Source organism: Ochotona curzoniae, unplaced genomic scaffold (assembly GCF_017591425.1).
Source record: "Ochotona curzoniae isolate NIBS_2020 unplaced genomic scaffold, NIBS_Ocur_1.0 contig_908, whole genome shotgun sequence".
Taxonomy (NCBI): domain Eukaryota; kingdom Metazoa; phylum Chordata; class Mammalia; order Lagomorpha; family Ochotonidae; genus Ochotona; species Ochotona curzoniae.
Window position 1 is genome coordinate 555168 of NW_024466607.1, and position 24412 is coordinate 579579.

General features: G+C 48.9%; 1 protein-coding gene across 1 annotated transcript in view; it reads left to right on the forward strand.

The window, feature by feature from the left end:
- The window catches only part of CNTN6 (contactin 6), a 77024-nt gene that overhangs the window by 26934 nt on the left and 25678 nt on the right, over positions 1–24412 (forward strand). The window contains exons 6-9 of the mRNA XM_040994943.1: positions 10328–10512; positions 13468–13604; positions 14225–14354; positions 15434–15584. Of these exons, the coding sequence (XP_040850877.1) occupies positions 10328–10512; positions 13468–13604; positions 14225–14354; positions 15434–15584 (603 nt within the window). The remainder of the gene's footprint in view (positions 1–10327; positions 10513–13467; positions 13605–14224; positions 14355–15433; positions 15585–24412) is intronic.

A 24412-nucleotide genomic window follows, 5' to 3' on the forward strand; every position in this document is an offset into this window, starting at 1 on the left:
CCAGGTGAAAAGAGCAGACAGACCCATCCTGGCCCTGGGCTGACACCGGTGTGAATATGGGCTGGCTGGGACGTGCTTACTTCAGGCTCTGCCTGTGGTCCCTGGTTGGACCTGACCCTCCCAGCCAGCCTCACCTGCGGTCAGCACAGCCAAGGACCTCGCTGTACAACACACTCCACAGGACAAGAGTGCCGCCTCCCTGTGGGCTGTGAGAGCTGGAGCCAGTGACCTGGCCCCCCTGGGAAGCATCCACCAGACAGGCCCAGCCGCTCAGATAGTTCCGGTCACTAAATCTTGTAGTTCTGTTCTACGGGTGAATTTTGTATATTTTTAGTTAAATTACTCCAGTTTTTCATTTCTCATGAATTTCGTATACTGGGTCTTGTCTTTATATGGCTGGTCTCATACTGTTTGTCTAATAGCTCATTACTTGCTGGTTCAATGATTCTTAGGAAGTGGCAAATGGGGACAGGTGTGGTGGCGGGGGCAAAGCTGCCTCGTGTGGCGGCAGCATCCAGTATGAGCGCTGGTTTATGTGCCCGGTTCTTGTCACCCCCGGTTCCCGGGGGCCTCTGCACTCGCCACGCAGGGGCCCACTGGGGCTCAGGCTTCCGGGATGTCACAGCTCTGGCCATCACAGTCATCTGAAGAATGAACCAGTTTGTGAAAAATCTGTCTTTCCCCATCTCCAACGTTCTTTAAATATGTAAGAGAAAAAAACCATTTTATAAACAAGGAAACAATCAAGAAATGATGTCTTAAATGAGAAATCTTGCTTATCCCTGCCTCACTGGTGTGCGAAGATGCAGATTCTGGGAAGGCACTAGGGGTCGGTGCTGCAGCATCTGCGGGGAACGAGTTAGGCCAGGCCCACCTCCACCTCATGGACCAGCGCCTGCTCAGGCCCGGCACGGTCAGCTCAGTGTGGGCCAGTGGTCCGCTCAGCCTCTTGCTTCTGCTGAGAGGATTTGAAATTCTGAAATCAGGACCGCTAAGTGGAAAGATGACAGGTTTGCAGTCACTCCAGGCAGATTGATCCCTGATTCTCGCACGAGTCACATGGCTTCCCACGTCCACACACATGGGCGCCGCATCAGACGTGTTCTCGGTGCGCCTTCAAGGTTTCCATGAAACTGCGGCGTAGTGCACAGGCAGAGGAAGGCAAGGTCCTACGCTTATTGGACAAGAAGAAAGGCTGCTGTTCCCTGCAGCTGCGGGATCGGGACTAAAATTCCATCCTGCCTTCCTGTTTCTCGGCCCTGTGCAATGCGGCCACGGGTTGCAGTACCTGAGCTGTGGTTCCTGCCGTTGCAGCGCACTGTTCCATAGATTTAACATGACAAGAGCTGAGGACCAGGCATGCTATGACCGGCTTGGGGACTGTGCAGAGGTGGCCTCCCTCGTCCGGGGCCATGCATACCCTGTGAGGGGACAAAGTGCCTCCCACCAGTGCCCCGTGACTGTTTGCTTCAGTATGCCACCAGACACACTTTTCTAATTTAGAACTCCGTTTGGTATCTCAGCAGCAGTGTGCTGGGGTGTAAATGAAGTCCCTAATTGGACTGAGCATTCCTGTGTGTTCTGGGCTGTTCCCACTGAGGCGTGCCTCTCTGTGCACCTGTACAGCCTACTCCTATTCTGATCCTTGAAGAAATCTTACTCAGCTTGGCTCGCGATGTCAGACACAAAGCTGAAGTCTCTTCATGGCACTGCCGCTGTTACAGAGCACTTGCTCACCAAGGAGCTCTTGCAGCACTGGCTCCTCTTCTTGATCTCTGTTTCTTGAAAGCTGCAGCAAGAAAGCTCTTTCACTGACTGGTCTACTTCCTAGAATGGCCACAGGTTGCAATGTAAATTTGGGCACCAGGAGCTTCATCCAGGTCTCCGACGGGGCGGCAGAGGCCCAAGCATATGAGTCATCATCCACTGATTTTCCCAAGCCGCGAGCAGGGAGCTGGATCAGAAGTGAGCAGTGGGGGCATGAACTGGCACCTGCAAAGGATGCTGGCATCACAGGTGGAGGTTACACACTGTGAGCTGCAGCACCAGCCTCTCCTTTTCTCAGCACATGAGTGAGTGTTATTGCAGATCAGGCCTCAGATCACTCTGCTGTTTCACTAATGGTCAGACTCGCCAGTCGAGCTCAGTGAGTGACACTTTTCAGGCCTTTTATATACGCTTTTCAAATGCTAGATGCCAGGGTAATTTCCTGTCCAGGTATATCCTTGGTGGTTTCTCTTTCTCCTTACACTGAATCAAATGAATGGAGTGCAGAATCTCTTCTAATGCTTGGTTTACTCCATTTGCCCCAAACTCCATGTTCTTGAAAATGGCTTTGCATTTTAACATGACATTATATTACTTGACATAAAATCAGACCATAAACTGTAGAACTGTCACTTCTTTTGATCATGCATACAATCTGAAGACTGAGAAATCTGCAAGCGTATTGCTTACAAACTGAAAGAAAATGTTAACCCCCAAATACACCCGCACACACACATACACTAGTGGGTGAAAAATTTATTAGTGTACTTGTTATTCTTTCATCTTCCAAAAAGAGTATGGATTTTGAATTTAAAGATATAAAGTTAAGTCTCAACTTATGTTGTCAGTAGGTGAGTAATTCTAAACAGATAGAGTCAGATGGTACATAAGTGGATGGATGAATCCATGGATGGATCATAGATGATAGGATACATTGGTACAGATAGATGGATAGGAATATAAACAGATAATCAAGTGTATGAACGTGGGCAGATAACATGCGGATGGATGAATCGTGGACACATTAATGGACAATTCATAGATAGGCAGATCGATAATAGATGACCAGCTGGAGGACAGACTTTGATGGTACAGATACATGGAAGATGGTGTACAGAAAAATGTACCTATAGAGATGGACGGGCGGACAGATTCAGATGGGTGGATTGAAACAGTGAATGCATAGGTGGATGATATAATTAGATGTAAAGGTGGGTCAACAAAAGATAGAGAATAGACAGGTTAATTTAGATCCTTAATAGATAATGGTAGGATGAATGGAGAGCTGAATAAATAAATGGAGATAGATATGATAAGTGGATACATAGATGATAAATGCATAGATGTAGTTGGGCACATGGATAGTTAGTTGGTAGATAGATAATATATTGATGATAGATGGTAGAGCGATGATAGATACATAGATGAGAGGTAGATAGATTGATTTACCTGAAAGTGTATTTGACAGGTATGGGAATCCTACCAAGCTCTCCCGTCAGCGCTCTTGGCCCATAATGGGCAGGCGGTGAGCGAGGCTATTGTTGACCGTCATAGTTATCAAAGCTGCTTTACCTGAGAACATAAAAAGAGAAACTCATGAGAAAGAAATGGTTTCTGTAGAACAATCTTGAGCTAGTAAATCTTTGGGAATTCCTGGGTTTTAGTATTGGATTGTTGTCATTCCCTCACCTGTTCCTTCGACAAATTGAACAGCTATTTAATAATTCAGAAAAATGTGTTGAACACCTCATTCAAGGTCGATGGGATGTTGATATGTTGATATAGAGGAGTGCTGGTTAGTCCCTCTGCTGGGGTTTGTCTGAGGTTTTCCTTCTCGTTAACCTGAGGCTGCAGGTTTCCAGGAGGAAGATGGTGTGGGTGAGGTCTCCTTTCTGTTGCAGCCTCTTGAGCTCATAGCCATGCCAGGAAACACATGTGTGCTGTTACTGGTCTTGTCCCCCCACGCAGGAGCTCCGTCCACTGCTGAACCAACGGTTCCCACACTGACTCCCGAGGCGCTGCTATGGGCAGCCACGCAGTCAGCGTTCTCCATTCTGGCCACGGAATCCACATAACTGACTTGGAATTCTTTGACCTGCTTGTCCTTCTCCCCTGTTTACTAACTTTCAGTAGCTTACTAATGACATGCTATATATTAATATGTATTAATCGAGGCTAGGTCCTCTGTGCTATACAGGACCACCTCCTTGTATTGTGTAGTTACACCGCCTGCCAAAGCACATGTCAGCCAACATCTTTAGATACCACTGACTGTCGTGCACTGGGTGAGATCAACATTGGTGCTGTGGTCCCATGACCTACCCCATCATCAGACGGATCAGTTAGTTTCCACTCTTGCCAGTGCCATGCCATTTTGCATCCACACTAGTAACCCATTGGAATCACTGTTACTACCAACCTACACCTATCTTTGATCCCATGTTTTTACAATTTTAGTCATTCTAATGAGTGGATGGTATCTTGTTGTTGACTTACTTTGCAATTTTGGGAAGCTAGAAGATGTTGAATGCATTTTAACTTGTATGTCTGCCATCTGAGGATTGTTTTTGTAACATGTTTGTTCATTTCTCTTCTCTACTTTTTCTACTTTTTAGTTAGAATATTTATAATACATTTTTACTGTTGAATTTTTAGAGTCCTATATTTTTGGATAAAGGATTTTACTTTTTTTTTAATCAACTACAAGTTTTGCAAACATCTATGGCTTATGTTTCATTCCTTTAATGGTATCTTTCACAGAATAAATTACTGTTGTCTAAGTCATTTTTTTTTAGGTGGATCAGATTTTTGATATCGAATGTAAAAGTATCCAAAGTTGTTTCAACTTGTGTGTTATAGTTCTGTGTTTTGTCTCTTGGTCTGTGTTCCATTTCACATTGACTTTGTGAAAGGTGTGCAGCCTATGTCTGTACGTGCTTCCCAGCCTGTGAAAATCAGATTGTTGCAGCATTTGTCCAAAGCCTTTCCTCTTTGTTGCAAAACCTTTGTGCCTGTTACACATTAACTACGTACATCCAGTCTGCTGCTGGCTGCCCCGTGGCGTTGCTGTCTATTCATTTCATCATACATACTGACTTCAGTGCTGTGGCTCTATAAATTCTTGAAGTTGGGTGTTAGCAGGCCACTGGATTTGTGGCTCTTTTTCAGTATTGTGTGGCCTATTCTTTTTCATTCTGTTTTGTTTTTGGTTTTTGTTTGTTTGTTTGTTTGTTGTCTGAAAGTTAGAATTACTTTGTCTATATCCATAGACTGTGTTCTGGAGTTATCCCTGAAATGGCATTGAATTCACTGATCGGTTTGGAAGACATAACTTGTTAACAAGAGAGAGTTTGCTAGTCCGTGAACACAGAGTAATTCTCGACTTAATTAGGTCTTTTTCAGTGCTTTTGTGACAGTTTTGTAGTTTTCTTCATATAACTCCTATATGTGTCATATTATAATTAAGCATAACTATTTTATTTTATGGTGTTAATATAAATTATATTGTATTTTAATTGCATTGTAACTGTTTAACTCCAATTCCAGTAGTTCATTGCCAGTGTAAAGTAACTGACTTTGTTGTACTAACCGGTAACTTGTGACCTTGCTAAAATGGTTTATTGGTTCTGGGATTATTTTCTGTTGACTCTGGGGGTTTTACATTGCCATCTGCGAGTAAAATACCTTAATTTCTCCTTCTGTCTACATGCATTCTGTGATGTGTTGTTGTGACAGAATAATTCCCAACACAGATTTGACTTTGAGGTCGAAAGGTGACATGCGTGCCTTTTCCCCTCTCTTTGGGTAAAGGCACCCAATTTCTCGCAAGTAAGCATTAAGTTATTCCTACATTGCTTTGCCAGATGTTATTGTTAAAGATTTATTTATTTATTTTAAAGGCAAAATTAATGAAAAGGGCAGGGAGAGACAGAAGGAGAAGAAGAGAGAGAAGAGAGGGCATCATCTACCCACTGGCTCACTCCACGATGGCCACTACTGAAGCCAAATGTGGAGGCCTGGAACTCCATCCTAGTCTCCCTTGGGTGGCAAGGGCCCAAGCTCAGGCTGTCTCCCACTGGAGGAAGGTTGGCAAGAACGGATCCCACAGAGAGCCGGGATAGAAGTAGGATAGCTGGGGCTCAAGCGGTGCCTGCTTGTGCCTGGAACCCTGTCTCTACTGGCAGTCTCAGGCTCAGATTCTTTTATCTGGTGTGTTGCATGTTGCATTGGGCACATCACCCAAGCTGTGCTGGGCTCAGTCCACTTACGTGCACATGAGGATGGCCGTGCTGTGTCTCTTGGGGTTGATGTATCTTGGTGGAGCCCCCAGCACCATGTTCACATGTCACAGGTGCTCAGTAGACGTGAGGTACTTCAAGGGTAGAGATTTAAATATGTGTCACGGTCAATGTCTCCGCTTCTCCGCATCCAAGTTTATGATTATCCACATGGCATTGCAAAGTGCACTGCGCTGTTGTTGCTGTCCTAAGTGGCTGTGAAGGGAGTAAAGAGATTCAGAACATTTGACTCCTCTCATTCAGTCACTCGCTTTGTCTGAGGTCTCTCACTCCAAGCACAGGTACCATTGTGCTACCCACCTGCTGTTTTTCAATGGACGTGGCAGTTGGGGTGCCCAGTGCAGGCTGAGGCATGGCTTCCATAAGCTTTCCTCCCAAATAACAAGGAGACAGACCACATGGCTTATCCACAACAGCTTCTCACAGGTCTAGAACCCAAAATTGTGGTATCCAGTGAGGAACCTGGTAGAGCCCACTGAGGTTTGTGGCCTTGCATTCTCTGGAGGTCCTGTCCTAGCAGTGGGGCCACACCTCCGAACACCTGCGTCACGGGAGCGCTGAGCCCCAACAGGGCAGGAGGAGGGGCCTTTAGACTGAGCAAGCATAGTGTCCCCTCTCGCTGAGACAGTGTCAGGACTCATGAGTGTATCCACGTTGTATCTCTAAAGGACAGTCTTGCATTCACAGCTCTTTGTGCAAATTTTCCAAGTTGAGCAAATGAAAGCTGCTAGTTGAATAACACAAGAATTTAGCAAAGGTATTCTTCATTGGCTTTGTCGTTGTGTTTCGCTCTGAGATTGGAAATGTCTATTGTCAGGATTTCCTGAAATGAGGTTCAAGCTAAGAATAATTCCAAGTATGCGTATCTTAGCAAAGTGGTTCCCTGTACCAGTTTCTAGTTAAAAACCTAACTTGCATTTAAGCCGTGCAAAATGAGGTTTACAAAATCCCAAGGAGAAACACAAGCTTTCTCACACAGTACTAGCAATAAAAATTCTGTTTATGGGCCAAAAATAGAGAATTGAGGTACAGTTCCCACTACAGCATAGAGAGCTTTAATCCGAACCCGGAGTCAGAAGGATACCAAATGCAGCCTGTGTCTTTGGATAAGATTATCAGGATGCAGAGTCTGCGCAGTCACCAATGTTGTCTGAGCAAAGAGTAAGAGCCCTTATCTGGGGTGGCGTTTACTTAAGTAGCACAAAAGCAGAGTTAGGGGAAAGGAAAGAAAGAAAACTCTGTTCTTGTTAGTCTTTCGGATTTCACATCTGTGAGGACTCACATTTCAAACCCACTTGGTGAAAAAAGCAGGGACCCAGCAGGAAGGACCCAACAGTGTTCCTCCCAGGCCTTGGATGAGACAGCTGCTTCAGATTGCACTGCATCCGGCTCCACTTGTTAAAGTGTATGGGGCATAGAGCGAGGGGGAAGAGGGACCCGGGGCTGAGGGATAAGGCTGCTCTCTGTCGCCCTTTGTCTTGGCTCTCCAGGGCCTGGTTCTGGACAATCTCCAGCACAGAGATCCGCAGAGTCCCCAGAGTCCCTCTTGCTCCCTGGCATTCTAAGTGTGGCTGATGTATCAACTCTTTGAAGCAATGAATGCTGCACTGTGTGGTGAGACCAACATGTACAAACCAAGTTGAGCCTTAATGCTGAAACATCTGGGGGCACGGGGGCTGTAGCTGAAAGGACAGGAGGTGGTGCACAGCTGAGAACCCTGTGCTGCACCCAAAGGGGAGGGCTTGCAGGTGGTGGGTAGGGGAACTGTCTAGAAATGCGATCCTCCTGCTTGCCCACACCTGCCAGGGGGAGCATTTATCTCCGACAGCAGGAGGTAGCTTGGAACAGGGTGGACCTGAAAACACTCAACTGGCTGTGCAGGCTTCTCAGTGCTCTGGGGGGCTGTGTATAACGCCTGCCCCCCGTGGCCAGTGGGGAGCTGTGTATAACGCCTGCCCTCCCCTGGCCAGGGTGCTGAAATGCCCTCCACAGCGTCACCCGTGTCTCGCACATCCCTGGTCTGATGCGGGAACATCAGGTGAAAAGAGTCTCGGGACCAACTTCCCTGCAGACATAGCGAGGAGCTTCTGCTGACAGTGTATGTGTGTTGCATGCCTGTCATGTGGACTCCTAAGAGTAGAAACCAAATGCTTATAAACATGTGTAGTACTTGATCAACGTGTGCAACATATTAATCCATGCTCCTGAAATGGTAATGATCACATTATACTGATCTTACATTATTCAATCAATTTTACCCTTAACATTCAAATGTAGTTTAATGTGTGCTGAAGAGGGCGCTACATACATGACAGGTTATCTCATTTAATGCTCACCGTAAAGCTATGAATTACTTAGTATAAATGTGCCACAAAAAGTCTCTAAGAACCACAGTCTTTCTATGCTGCACAATTAGCATTATACTATTTTAACTTTATTAAAGTTATTCTTATTTATATAGAATGGAAAATCTCAGAAAAAACAACTTGCGTTAGGACATTAAAGCTGAAACCAGCATGTGGCACAGTGAGCTAGGCTGCTGCTTGCTGGCAAGGCATGTCAGAGTGCCAGGTTCTTTGCTGTCAGCTTCCTGCCAATGTACCTGGGAAGGCAGCAGAGTGTGGCCTAGGTTCTCAGTTTTCTGTCACTTTAGTGGGAGAGCCAGATAGAGTTCCTGGATGCTGGCGCTAAAGCTGACTATGTCGGGCATTTGGGGAGTGAGCCAGGACCAGGAGATAGGAGTGTGTGTGTGTGTGACTCTCTCTTTGTCCCTCTGCCTGTCAAATACCTTAACACCAGTAAAGCTCAATGCTAACATAATTGTTTTCATTCTAGTTACTTCCCCCCTTGGGAGGCGCTAAAAGAGAGAGGGTATAAAATCTGTAACAATTCACTGATGTCTCCCGGATGAACCGGAAGCTGTTATTAGGAGGCATATGCACTTTTAAATAGCCTGTGTTTTGCAATTGTTCTGTGTTGCTCTGCATTGCCAGCGATGACTAAGAAGAGCGGGGCATTCATATTGTGCAATATAAACTGTGACGTCTTACCAAACTGATTATTTTCCCCATTAGATATTCTCTTGCCATGAGATTGACCAAGAATGCACTTGATAAGTCTTTTACAGTCCTTGGAATCATTATTTGTGATGAAGTGGTTGCTGTAGGGATCCTACAGTATCTGGAGCATGAAATCAAAGACTGAAAGTGTGTGATGGCCCGGGCAGACCCTGGCCTCCCTGACATTGGAGCTGGAGCCTTCAGAGTCTGTTTGTCAGCTTTCTTTTGGCTGAAAGTGGCAGGAAAATGAGTCAATTGGGCATAAGACAAAAATAGAGTTATCGACTAACTGAGACGTTCAAAGAAAGATTTATTTAATTTGTTTGGCATCAGGCATGAGTTGATCTAGGTGTGCGTGAAGGATTAATTCCAAGTCTCTTCGGTGTCAGTTTTGCCTTTGGAGCTGCTCTCCAACTGCAGAATCACTGTCTAGACACTTGGAGTCCTCATCCTGGGGGGGAGAGTTCCCACTGTCATGGCTCTAACTGACCTCATCTTGCTCCCTCAAGGGTCATAGTACACGTTTTCTGTCTTCTCTGACATTCAAGTTCAATTCTGCAGCTTCTGTCCCTTAGGACAGTGAGAAAGAGGTCAAGGGACCGGGAGCAGCCAAACAGAGTGTGGAGCAAAGTCCCCCAGGATGTACCCTGTCCCCAGGCTGGTTGGAGGTTACGCCAGACCCCACCACTGCCCCAGGATGTGCCCTGTCCCCAGGCCAGTCAGAGGTCATGCCAGGCCCCACCACTGCCCCAGGATGTGCCATGTCCCCAGGCCGGTTGGAGGTTACGCCAGACCCCACCACTGTAAGGAGGGGCTGCTCCTAGGACTGTGAATTTTGGTACCTTCAGCTCTGAGAGAAGGCAAAGTTTATGCAGATTAAATCTTGTTACTTTCTCAGCACCCATTTCCTTTTGTACTGTTGATTACAGTTTGCAGATTTATCTGCTTCTGCTCTTTGTTCAAGGTATGTTTCTCTCACAGACTGTAAGCAAACAGGAGGTTGGAGAACATGCGATTTTGCTCACCTGGCACATCCCCAAGCACAGTGCAGTGACTGCACGTGGCAGGCCCCAATTCCAGGGTTCAACAAACTACTGTCGCGTGAATGGTGTATGACTGCATGCCCGCTGGATTGTGTTCCTGAGTCATTTGGAGGTGCTCCCGCTGTGTCTGCTGCTGCTCTGACGAGGTCTCCCTGTTTAGTCCAGTCCCTGACATTAGCTGGAGGAGGTTGGATGGAAGCCCGATGCCAGGCAAAGTCCAGCTGAGCCAGTCCCAAGCGGTCCTGGAAATCCCCAACTTCCAGCAGGAAGACGAGGGCTTCTACGAGTGTGCGGCAGGCAACCTGCGCGGAAGGAGTCTGGCAAAGGGTCAGCTTGTCTTCTACGGTGAGCTAAGTTCCAAACATGCCTATGCATGGTTGCCAACATGCTTCTTGGTAAATGCTGAGGGTCCTGAGCTGGTGGTGAAAGCTTCCTGGGGGACGGGGAGGTGTGCTGCCGAGTCAGCGTGCTTTCCAGTGATGGCAGGTAGGGGAGGCTGACTCTCACTTGTGGCTTCCGCCTCCTGTGTTCTGCACAGGCTAGAGCTATCCCGGTTGTTCAGGTGAAGGCACAGAGTGAGTGCCAAGTCAAGTGCATCGTCCTGCGGTCCTCCTAACTGTGACTGTGGATGGAACTTACAAATGGATAGAGTAAAGGGAGAAGGCCAGTCCCGGGGACTGCACAGCTTGGATCTCTGCTGGCTGGGCTCTGCTGCTCACATGGGGCCATAGAAAAACGAAGACCCTGCCTCATTAGAGATGCACGTTTGTCTGAGGACTGGCATGGGTTTGAGAAGTGGCGTGTGTCTCCTCCGCATGTCTCCTTTCATCCAGGTCAAGCTTCGCACTTGTCTGGAGTTTACCTCTTGCTTTATATCAGATCAACCACATAGTTGCCTCAAATTATGAAAACATTCTGTGTCTTTAAAATACTTTTGATGTATACATACTTCTCTAGGCCTGCATTCCAGAACTTTTAAAAAATGTGCAGCACATGCAACAATATTTTTCTGTGTGACATATTTGTAATCAATCATAAAGTAACTGAAGAAAATCACCATTTTTTGGAAACCTGGAGAAGTGCCAGGTATTCCACTGACCTAATAGACAACTTGGCTGGCTGGCTGGTGAGAAAGCATTGTGCCTTGGTCGTATTATTCTGCATTCCCTTTAGAGTTTCCAATTTTAACCTGAAATGGAGACTACTGTTTTCTATGTAGTATATGATTTCCTGCCAATTATTCCCCGACAGTTAAAGCAATGCTAGCAAAGAGAAAAAAATTATTTTCAATAGTATCTACTTGTTGTAGCAAAGTCTTTTAAATATAGCATCCTTTTCAACTAAAACAGTAAGAATTCAGCTTAGCATATTCGGTAGCAGTGGTGTTTTGAAAGGCTTTGGCTAGTTTTCAGCAAGTCTTTCCAAAGACAAAGATGACCTGGGACACAAATACAAACAGAAAGGCCATGATGAGGTGTTCCCTCTGCGTCAGTCTCACAAAAACAAAAACTTGTAGATCATAATTCATATAATTTCCAGTAAACTGAGGAGGCAAAAATACTTGTCAGTGACCCAATGAGTGAGACAGCAAGGATGAACTGAACAGGGTCCTGCAGGCAAAGGGCGTCGGACCCAAGAGGGACCTGAGGAGGCTGTCTGCCCTCACCATAGTTCCTGGTCACGGCGTCCAAATCACCAACGCTTCTCGTCCACCGCCCCCAACTGATTGGCCAGTTGATGAACCGAAGTGTTCGTGTTGGGGCAACAGTGGATGATCGACCAGTAAGGTCATCATTATGCCTTTCAGCCACAAGCTAACTAATTTGGCAAGCTGCTTTCCGAAGGAAAAAGATTTGGTGCAAGGACCTCACAGCTGAGCAGCGCCTTGAAGCCCGAGGAGAGAGGCTCCCAGTTCCATTGTGTTGCTGTGTTTCCGCTGCAGTCAGAACTGGGTACAGTGTGGAACCCTCTGTGTCAGGTCTTCGTTTTATAATCCCAGAAAAGAATCTGTGAAGTATTCCTATAACAAGAAACAGAAGTTGCTTGGGGAACTTAAAAAGCAATCTAAAATCTGAGCCTAAATGGTAGACCCCAGATCACAAGGACTCTTAGTCCTGTTTGTTCAAGACTTAAAACTGCTTGGAACCAGAACATGTGCATGCTAAAAAAAAAAGTGTGCTTTTAAAATTACAGTCATTGCACTGAGCAATGCGGAGGTATAGCTCAGACCTTTATAAGCGACTGAAATTCTCATGGGTCATACATAGATTAGGAACATTTCTAAATAATCGGATAAGCAACTGCTAGTTATCAAATGCACTTAACAGTGCGCACTGGGCTATTCAGTGTCACTGACACACCCAGTTCCTCCGAGTCTTGACTCATGTCTCCCTCAAGGCTGAACCGCAACATGTGGGACTGGAAGCTGTTTCCCTGGCCATTCCTGTCCCTGCCGAAGTGGCCTCCAGCTCGCAGCCCTTTTCTGAAGCCCCACTTGGGATTCACATTGAGGATTGCTGGATTTCTAAGCTGGTCTTCCTGGTCAGGTCGCCTAAGAGCTCCCTGGAATTCCACTGCAGGGGGCTGTAGAGTGTTGGGGAGCGCCAATGAGCGCCCCCACGGGGAGGGCAGCTGCTGGGAGCTCTCCAGGGCTTCCGGGCAGGGAGAGGGAGGCATCAGCAGCACCCCCACAGTCCCCAGTTGACTTGCAGGGAAATGTCAGCACTGAAACCCGTGCTTCGCACCACTCTGCTTCCGTGCGCACTGTAAAGTATTAGTGTGTTTACGTTCACATCAGCTGGCCTCATTCTACACAGAACTGTCTTAGTTTCAAAAGCACAGTTTTGAAAAATTCATGATCAGAGTTAAAGTTAGCTACTGAACGTTCATACAACTCCAAAAGTTCCCATCGCCTGTCAGGCTTTATCTGGGAGAACGTGGTCTTGGCAGTTCATGCCTGGAGCCACCGAGCAGTGGTGTCTGATGCCGCCGCATGTTCACCCACTGACAAGGTGGGGTTGGCTCACGTCTTCTAACCTGACCTGTGTGCCAAAATTTAGCAGCGACTTTTTGTCTGACACTCTTAGGTTCTGATCTTTTCCAGCACTCCTGTGTTGTTATGAATGGGACACTGCTTGAGCCAGTGCCCCTTGCTCTGTGTAGCAGCGCACGGTTGCATGTGGGTTTCTGCTTTCAGTTCACAAGTGTGCTCAGCCGGCCCCTAAACCTTATCCTCCCAGGCTCTGTAGCCCTGGGAAGGTGGATTCGTGTCTGAAAGTTGCCTTGCCTTTTTCTAATCAGCCCCTCCGGAATGGGAGCAAAAGATCCAAAACGCACACCTCTCTATCTACGACAGCTTGTTCTGGGAATGCCGAGCAAGCGGACAGCCACGCCCCCGGTACACCTGGTTCAAGAACGGGGCGTCGCTGCGCCCAGAGGTGAGCGGTTCATGTGCATGGAAGGGTGTCACGACTCCCTCCACCCTCAGCAAAGTCAGTCTGTTCACATGCTGCCCTTGCAGCGAGAAGAGCATGTGAAAAGCCACCACGAGCAGCTCACACAGGGCCACACCAGGACACACAGGTCGCATCAGCAGTCGGCACCAGCATCATCCCAGCTGACTGCTGAACCTGCCTGCTATCCCGCCCCTGTTTTAAATATGTTGTGCTCTTGTGATGACTTGTTAAGAGAGATACACCTGTTCCTTCACACCAGGGGTGTTGAGCCTCAATCACGGGGCCCAGAGGCCATAAAGTATTTTGCCTGGCCCTATGGAGACAATGGAGGCTGTGCCCAATATCCAGCCCATCCATTGCAAGTTGATGGTTAAGCTGGTAACTGTGTATGGCCTGTGTGATGCCATAAATATCCAAGTGGCCCGTGGCACAAAAGAGCTTCCCCACCCATGTTTGACACAAATGAATGAAACAAGTACATCACGAAAAGATGCTTGGAATGTGAATTCCACAAAGCACCAGGCCTCCCAGACGTGCTGTTGTGTTGTCTAATCACAGGTTCTGGCTCAGAGAAGTGCCTCACGTGCCTTTTCCTTTATCAGGAGAGAATTCAAATAGAAAACGGGACACTCATCATCACCCTGCTGAACACGTCCGACTCTGGCGTCTATCAGTGTGCTGCCGAAAACAAGTATCAGACAATCTATGCAAACGCCGAATTGAGAGTTCTAGGTATGCCATGCACCTGTTACCTGCCACCTTGTGACATTTCAGCAAGCTCCAAACATGCAACCTGGCCATGTTCTCTTCTGTAACTCATAAATCAGTTTCTCTTGAGGTGACAGGTAGTGTCTGCCCGAGCTCCTGCAGCTACTGGTGACCCAGGGTTTGGAGTCTGTTGGGGGCATATTCAGCAGGGCAGGTGTTGGCAGGAAAAGGAAATCTTGATTTACAGTGACTACAAAGCACTGATTTGTTTTCTCTTAGTGAGAAGCACTGTGGGCCTCTGTCTGTTGTCTCCATGGTACCTGCCCCACCCCTCATGCTTGGGCACTGTGGCTCCGTGCATTGTCCATGGTACCTGCCCCTTGTGCTTGGGCACTGTTGCTCTGTCCATTGTCCGTGGTACCTGTCCCTCATGCTTGGGCACTGTGGCTCTGTGTGTTGTCCAAGGTACTTGTCCCTCATGCTTGGGCACTATGGTTCAGCCCATTGTCCATGGTACCTGCCCCTCGTGCTTGGGCACTGTGGTTCTGTCCATTGTCTCCAGGGTACCTGCCCCTGTGTTTTCAGATTCATTGCTCCAGGATGACGAAGGTTCCTCCAGAAGTCACATCATTGCTCAGGGTCACAGCAGTGACTGGCACACCTGTCCCTTCTGTCAGAAAGCAAGCTTCCCTGAGCTGCCCAGTTTCATGCCTCCTTGTCCTCAGCCAGAACTGTGCCATATGACCATAGGCTGCTGAGGGACTGTGGAAAAGACGGAGCCAGTGGTTAGGGTCCACCTAAAACCTGGGCCTACAGTCCCTCCTGGAACAGCCCCCACCCAAAGCTGCATCAAATGCTGGTGGAAGTGTGACTTTATCATGCTTGCTGCCTTCCTGCCTGCCTGTTCTTGCTTTTGCCAAACCATCACAGCCCAAAGATGGATAATCCCTCAAACTGTGCTTAAGTAAAGCTCCTCGACACCCAGAGTGCCTTGGGAAGGTGCTTGTTCAAATGTTAAATTCCATTCAGTTTTCCAGGTTACCTGTGGGGTCAGCAGATGATAAATAATTGAATATCCCAACATTTTCCAATTTTGTTTTTAGCGTCAGCTCCTGATTTCTCAAAAAATCCCATCAAGAAGCACTCAGTTGTTCAAGTTGGTGGGGACATCACCATCGAATGCAGGCCGATCGCTTTTCCCAAAGCAGCTGTGTCCTGGAGGAGCAGGACGGAGAGCCTGAGGCCGAGCCAGAGGTGAGCTGACTGTGTTTCTGTAGATGCATTGCCTGCGGGCCATGTGACATCTTCCCACTGTGGAGGGCTCCAGCACCCAGGAGCTCCCCACTCCGGGGAGTGTCCACTGAACCTCAATAGAAGGACAGGGGCATCGTGGGGGGTGGGGCTGTGAACCATTTGCATGTTTGTCTGCAGTGTTTTCAGTGCATGTATTTATAAACCCTTCAAGAACTGGGTCTGTGTTCAGCATAAAGATTGATGCCTGCCCTAGGCTGCTGAGCAGTCGGAGAGGAACATCCCCAAGGAGAGAGCCACATGTGTGCACACCTGGCATTGGGGTTTCCAGTCACATAGGTATCCACCCATGGATATCATGGGGAAAGGCAGCTGTTCCTCCCAACGTGGCTACAGATGGGAGCCTGGATCAGCAGGTGAGATGACAGGGCAGCTGTTTCCTCCAGTTACCATAGACATCACTCCACTGCACAGCAGAACCTCACACAAGTGTGTGACTCAGCACAGCCCTGGCTTGTCTGAATAACAACGCATGCCACTGTGTGAACAGACGTGGAGTGCAATCCCATCGGGGATGGAGCTCCCGTTCAGTGCAGTGTATGCACCGTGAGGTCTCCTGCATAGCTAGCAGCCAACATACGATGAAAGACTGTGGGGAGCGGGGTGCTGAGGCTGCTCCTGGGATTTAAGAGGGGCTGTCGCAAGATGGCGGCTGGGCCAGGGCCAGGAGGCAGGGTTGATCTCGCCAGCAGGTAAACAGGAAGTCACAGGGATAGGCTAATGCCCCCCCCCACCGCTGCGATTATGTCATTGCTACTTGCCTATCAGATAGCGCCAAGTGAGCCCACTGGGAGAAGTGATTGGTGGAGAACGATATAAAAGTAGCCGGTAAAAGCCACGACAGACGGACCACGACAGATGGACGGACGAGAGGATGACTGCGACAGCTGACGGACAGACAGACAGACAGATAGACAGATGAGAAAGACTGGGGGGCAGGAAGAAGGGTGGCGGAAAGCTGGCCAAAAAAGCGGGGAGGAAAGCTAAGGCCAATAGGGACAGGGCCAGCAGAGAGAAGGATTTAAACACAGCTGCTTTTGGCAGTGAGTGTGCCTCGTCGTTCTAGTGTCGCCACTGCTGGGCGGCGGCAACAAAAGATGTCAGCTGTCAGTCCTGGGAGAAGGGACTGTGACGGTGGGAGAGTGAGTGTGGCGCCAGCTCTGGACCTTGTCAGCTCTTGTGTTCGTGGCAAGGCAGAAGCAGCAGGCAGCACCCCAGGGAAAATCAGGATTTCAGGCATGAACCCATGAACCAGAAGCAGAGTCTCCGAGGCTGGAGGCGTGGACTGCCTTTTCCATCCTTGAGCTATTGCGTCTGTGGACAAGGCAGAGAGGGAGTGGGTTAAAACCAGCTGAAGTGAAGGGTACGTGAATGGAGTAGTGTGGGGATCACCCCATGCGTGATGGGTGAATGAGAGGGCCACTGCAGCACATGCTTCCTGCTCTCCCTCTGCCTGCCCCTGGACATCTTCCAACTCCTCAAGGATAGGAAGTCTGCCAAACTCTGCACACCTCAAGCATTTGGCCTGGCACAGATCCAGGTCAGGAGTCAGCAGATGTGTGATGGGTGCTGTCCTGAAAGGGACCAGATGGACAGGCTGCTGGCTTAGGAGAAGGCTGTGTGCGGGAGGAGCCTGGAAGGCAAGGGCCGGTATAGAATCATGTGCCTGTGTTCAAAGTGGCTTTCTTGGCCTTGGAGATACCCAGGCAAGCAAGTGAATGCTTTTCTGGCTCTGTTAACTCCTTCCTGGTCTGCCTTGAACTTACACTGTCACCAGGTGGATAGTGGTCACTGAGAGGCTCCCTGTGGTGTCCTTGCTGACTGCCTGCTCATAGCAGAAGCACACAGCATGTGCTTGCAGCCTCTGTGAGTTGAGCCCTGGCAAGTTACAGGGCCTGGGCTCAGTGCCTGGTGCCCCGTCCCAGCTTCATTTTCCCTGTGGTCTGGAGGGTTGGTCATTGAGATCAAGCAGTGTGCTTCCAGGGAGCCATGTGTAGTAGCCATCTCCACCATCCTGAGAGCTCTGTGCCTGGCAGCTTTGAGGGGACGAAGGTGTCCACAAATGAAAGACAGGCAGAGATGGGCCCAAATCCAAAGGCTGCTTTGGCACAAGGCACAAGGCATCTGCCCCACCCTCGTTGGGTTTAGCAATGACAAGCAAGCGTTGGCACAGAATAGTCCTGTGGGTGAAGGCAGCATACGCTTAAAGGGTCCAGGCTGGGACAAGAAGTCAGGGGCACCGGTAGTGATCCCATCACAGACAGACAGTCCAGCCTCGAGTGAAGCTGCCAGGCTATGTGGCTTCGAGGCCACTGCTTCTTCGATTGATGTTAAGGTGACACTGCATGAAAGCAACTTTGGGGAAAATGAAGTTCTATGTCCGTGCTGCACAGGCTGTGAAGCAGTCCCGTTGTCCCCAGTGGCAAGCAGTCCCATTGCAAGGTGGAGTTGTGAGCTGGTTTTAATTATAACCATGTATGCAGCTCTGTGATTTGCTCAGTGGACCAAGCAACTATGCCAAACATGACAGTGGCTGAGAACTGATATGGTAGAGCAATTAGGGGGATCGGCTAGACGTGCTCTGAGAGACACGGTGAGTCCTGGCAGTGGACGATAAGACCCACCACCCAGCACAGACCTGGATGCACGCAGGCAAGGGGTCGAAGCTCGCTTAGTTTAGCTGAGCTTTGAGGTTCGGCGATTAAACTAGAAACTTCAGTAATTCAGACACCCACACATCCTCGTCACTCTGTGCCTGTCACCCCATTTGCTCTGCCCTGGCCTGTCAGTCTGCTCTCCAACCCAAAATTCCCATGTGCATCTCTAAGTGGTAGATCTGGGCTCCAGTACCAGTTCCACCTCTCTTCTCGTGGAAAAGATCTAGTAAATTCTGTAAGCTCGGTGGATCCCAGTTTTGTATAGAGAACATGGCATAGAACTTGCATTCCCAAGGGGTGGCTGGGACTCAGGTGATGCTCTATAGAAGGACGATGGCCCACATTGTGTCTGCTGCCCCGCCTCTGCACAGACCCCATCTGTGCAGGCTCCTCCCCAGCAGCCTGACAAGTGCCCCAAACCTCACTGGCGAATCCAGGTGCATACAGATTAAACTTACCTTTGCAAGCCATTCTGAAACAATGAGGGAATCAATTCCACATCTGCTGAGTTTGATTAATCACTTCTTCGCCTGGTGGAGCTGCTTAGCAAGGGAACCAACAGAATTCAAGATCCTGATTTGCCTCTTGTGCCAGTGACTGATGGGAGCCTGAACAGGCTCAGCTCCTGTGGCACAGAAAATGCTACCCACGGGGCAGACAGCACCATGCTGGGCTCTGACAGGCATCATCAAGCACAAGGCCTGCATCTCCCGGGCCACAGCGGGAAAGTCACAGACGGAGGGAGATACTTCACCTTAATACAGGAAAGTGACTGAAGCCATAAGCAAGTCTCAGCATTTCTCCTACATTTTCAGAAAATAAGTAAATAAAATAACCCATGGCCTGTCGAACCGACTGTCCGTGATATCTCACAGAACCTTCTGCAAGCCTTCTGGATGCCTGGCAGAACCTCGAATGCTCAATAGTTTTTCCAAAGGCAACTCCCATTTTCCACTTCCAGGTGTGATTCTTAGTTTTATTTACTTGTTTGATGGATAAAGATAGAAACAGAAAGAGGAATGTTTCTTCAGCTAGTTTACTCCCCAGATGACAACAGTCATGGCTGGGCAAGGCTGGATCAGAATCCTGGAACTAGGCCTCATATGTGGGAGTTAAGGACACAGCACGGTGGTTACCACCTGTGCCTCCCAGCAGGGCAGCAGCAGGAAGCTGGATCAGCGCTGGGGGAGGAGCTGAAGGCTGGGAACTTCTCAACAGGATGGGAACATCTTCAGCCACAGCTGAACCCTCTGTGCCACAGCCCCGCACCTTCGGGTATGTTTCCAGAGATCAGCATGTCACAGACCAGTCAGGACCCACCGTGGAGACCACAGATGCTGAAGTTCCAGGTGCAGAGCAAGGGCTGGGGGTGCTGCTGACCTGGATTTTCAAGGCTGTCTGTCTCCCCCATGAACCACATCTGACGCTGTAAGTCTCCCCACCCCCGCTGGAGGCACCTGTGCAGCTTTGCTCTTGTTCTCAGTGCACATGCCTTGAATGGACAGGGCACCGCGGTGTGCAACTGCATTTGCTTGACTTTTATGCCAAGGCGCTCCTCAAGTTAAACTCTGCAGGGACCCTGAGATTCCAAGCAGGACCAGCAGGTGGTCTCAGAAGGCAAGGGGTCTGAGCTCTGGCACCCATGCCACTGCCTGCACCATGGATGCCACCCAGGGTACTTGTGCAGCTAGGACTTGCCCAGTCTCACACCCTGTGTGTGCACATGTGCCCTGGGGTGCACAACACACATGTGTGCCTGAGAACCAGTGAGCCTGGAAGGTACATGAGGCTGTCTTTAAGGTTGAATGAATCACGTTTACCATATGCTTACACTCCAGCTTTCAGGGTCTGCCCTCACTCTGGGACATGCCAGTACAGGGGCTTGGACAAGACAGTGGGGCAGCAGGGACCCCTTCCCCCTGGGCCTCTGTGAGTCTCTCTTCCCCTCCTGCCCAAGCCACCTGTCTGCAGAAGCTTCCTCTGGTGTAGCCACCACTGGAGCTTCCGGGGTCTGTGGACAACTGGCCATTGGCCACAGCAGAAGGCCTAGCTCTAGGGCCTCCTGGCTGCACACCTCCCTGCCTAGAGCAAAACTGTCACAGTCCATCCTTTTGACCCCGCGGGGCTCAGGGCTCCCCCGAGCCCTTCCAAGACAGTCTCTGCCACCAGGGAGAGCAGGCTAGCTACTCACTCCCCCTCCCCCTTGTAGAGCTTCCTAATGGAACAAGCAAATAAGCCTAATTCTATTTTGTATCACCAATGACTTGATGTAATAGTGCTTAGTACATGAGGCAGCGTGAGTAGCGACCAGGCAAATGGGCCATATGTCCCCCTGTTTAAGGAGGAGTGACAGTCTGCATAAGCAGCCTTATTACAGCCTTCCTTCTGTGCAGCTGCCTCGTGATAAAATTTTAAACTATTCGTCTCAACTCCCGAGGGCCTTGTTCAGGTGAGCGCTCCCAGGGAGTCCACACAGCCAAAGGTGGCAGGAGCCACTGGGTGCACCTGTTAGTGTCACATGGAGTTGTAACCAGCCTGACTCCAGGGAGTACCCCCATCAGCCTTACCCCGCTTCTTCACTCTGAGCCTTTCTCTTTCTCCCAGCAGCCTGCTCAGCTTGGGGTGCTCACTCTTCAGGCAGCGGGCAGAAGCACCTGCCTGCAGAGGACACCCACCTGAAAACGGCCTGCTTGGGACAGGACCATGACTGTCCTGGCTCCCTGTCCCCAGCCTGCTCGTTACCCGAGCCTTAAGCTACTGAAACCCGACATAGCAGGCATTGATGTCATCTTGACAATTCCTGCACTGCCTCCTACAACACAGAGTGGGTGAACTTAATCGTGCCGCACCTACGAGTTCTCTGGGCTCAGTGCCTCTCAGCCTGGGCACGTGCCACTGAATCACAGGACTGACTCAGTGGGTGCGAGAATGGGCAGCTAGGGCACCATGTGTACACCACCCCCAGCCTCACTGCCCACACTGTGCTTCCTGTTCAGGAGTTCGGTTCCTCACAGCCCGCTGGTGTGGAAGAGGTGGAAGACTGAGCCCTTGGTTTCCGCAAATAGCAACATGATTGACCCCGCAATGTGTCCACTTAGTTTAGTGCCAGCCTCTAATTTGTGAGTGACATTTACCTCTTCCTCATCTGCATAAATATTCAACAGCAATAATTTTACAGACAGAAAAGGTCAATTACTCCTGTAATTTATACAGATGACCTTTTGTTCTTGACTTAATTCTAGAGAGAGGAAGTGACGACTCACTGCCTCTTAGCTGCTGAGAGTAGGGCAGCCAGCTCTGGAGTGGTTCTGCAGCAGTGCGGGTCCACTCTGCTCCTCGCTGGGTCCTGCTCTGTCTGCCCAGGAAGGAGGCTGGGATTATTCATGACTATTCCGTGAGCAGACACAGGCTGACCTACGCTGAGACCTGAGTCCCGAGGCCTGGACTTCGGCATGTGGGACACCGGCCCAAAGCCCTGCCTTGAGGCATTGGGTTGCCCACAACAGTTAATTCACAATTCATACAATGTAGCTGCAAAGACCAGTGGTCCTGGGAAACCAGGTGCTGGCAGCAGGAACAGCTGCAGTCCCAGCTAACGTCTCCACCTAACACTGCTGAACAGCCTGCACTACTTGAACCCAGTCAGGTCTAGGCAGGAAGTCCCAAGCCGTCTTGACTCTGCCAGCTCCCAGGGACTACAGCCACGGCTCTGCTAGCTGCCTGGAACGCACAGTTCTCGGTCAAGGTCCCTAGGACTGTGTGTGTCTCTCATGTTCTGATGCAGCAGGGAAGCTGGCCTTATCTGTGCCACCACTGCTGCTGTAGCCTTTTCAAGTAGATGTGCGTTTGTGTGGCTTCGGCCCAGCTCAGCTCCGAAGTTTATCTTCTCCGTGCCCAGTGCAGCTCAGCGTGCCCCTCCCCCGAGGCCAGAGGTGAGGGGAGTGCTTCCTTTCTGTTAGTTCACTATTTAGGACCCTGGCCACGTCATCACAGCCATCAAGAGCACTTACTGTGGCTGGCGCTGTCACCTCCAGTTCTCTAATCAGAATTGTCCAGAAGAGCAGTGACTATTCGTTTAAATGTTCAAGGCTCACCCTGCTGGTTCTAATTCATTCCTTGGCTTCAACTCTTGCACTGACTTCCAGAGAACATCAACCAAGCAACATAAAGTCACCAAGTGAGCACTTGGTAGAACCCTGCAGCCAGCTCTTATTTTCCAACAAAACGGTTGTTGCAATACATGACTTTCTGTTAGGTCACTGAATTTGGAGATTACATTAACAAACAGACATCTGAGTCCTGAAAGAAAGGCTGAGTAGTTAAGAGTGAATATGATCAGAAAACATGTGCTAATGACAAGTTACTTTTGAGAATATCAGCCAGCTACCACCTGGCCCACTCATGAAGCTCCAGGTCTCATACTGCGTCTGTGATGGTATCACATGGAGTACGTGGCGTATGAGTGTTATATGGTATGTGTGATATATATGCCTTGTCTCATGACAGGTAACGTGGCATACAGATGATATGCAATGTATAAACGTGGTTTCATCTTGTGCTACCATGGTATCAAACATGGTGTGCAGTTGGTGTGTAGTAGCCATGACATAGGACATGCACACATGTGGATGCATCACCCTCCTTGAGGGCTGCAGGAGACGGGTACCCAGGATACCCCCACACATATTCTCTGCAAAGCAGTGTAGTGTTTACACATAACCACATGGTCCTCCCACATGCTTCAAGCAAGGGCTGGGTGCTGCGCAGGGGTGAGCAGTGGCTTCCCCTGCAGGCTCCAGTCCTCTCCCCGAAGCCGGCAGCATGGAGGAATCAGCGCTATGTGTGTGCGTTTCTTGCGTTGTCCTCAACTTCCCACCTGACCAGTGCTGCCTTGCACTGCTGCATCTCATCTCGGAACACGGACCACACGGACCGTTCCCACTGTTGCTTTTTTGGGTTTTTTCATTCCCTGAGGATCTTATACGGAATGAAAAATTAGAATCCTTAATCTAGAGTTGGCCTGGCCAGAGGCGTCCGATAGTCTCTCTGACCTCCGACAACGCTACTTTCAGTTCATGCAACAAGCAGTGGTGAAGGGTAACCTGTATTTTTCCTGATTTGAGCCTGCTTGGTATTTGCATGTTTGTAGATCAACATATTAGTTGCTTCTGGTAGCTTCTGAAAATAAGGAATTTTTGAAAGATAGCTTATTAAGTGAGAGTGAGATTAGCATAGATATTGCACCCTAAATATGAAAATCGTGTGCAAAATCATTAAAATGCAGTATCAATATTTGATCTAAAATGCATTCCAGTGGGACATTTTATCTAAAATTTAAATTGTGAAGAGTAAAAATTTTCTACTTCTTATCTAACTCATTTTAATCCAATCTATTTTACATTTTCAAGATATCAGTGAAATTAGAGAGTCAATTAAAATTTCATGGTCTACAGTATTATCTTTAGACAGAACTGGAAGCAATACTCCAGTTAATAATCTAACTATAAAAATAGCAGTACTGCTCTAGTTTCAGCAATAAGAAATTATAATTGCCCAATGTCCTAATTTTTCTTAGTTTAAGAAATTTAGCTCCTGCTAATCTTCTGTGTTCTCAAAGTTTGTGACAGAGTGTGGCTGGCAGCAGAGAAGCCATTGCTTCCACTTTCAATGCACAGTTGTGAATCTACATACGTATAGACTATCTTTCTGTTTGCAGACAAACTAAAGGTTGGTGTTTGTGCTGGGTTAGTTGTGGAGGTAATGTGTTAACTCCATTATGTCAATATAGCTTACAATGAATGAGTTCCCACACAAGCCGAGAAAGCAAGGGCAAAGGAGCTTCACTCGGTGTTGTGGAGTTCTGTAGATGGCCAATGTTGGATGCAGCCGCTCGGGTCAGCAGCCTGCCTGGAGAGCCTGGAGCGACGCCCTGCGCTTGTGCTAGGGAAAGCGGCGACGCAGGCGCTGAGGAGTCTGCCTTGGGCTCGCCTGTTCACCTTGAAGTGCGTGTGCTGCTGGCTTGCATGTCCCACGTCCCAGAGCCACAGGACACAAAGCCTTGTCCAGGCTCATTGGCTGTGTCTGCCATTCCATGATGCCACTGGAGGAAACGTG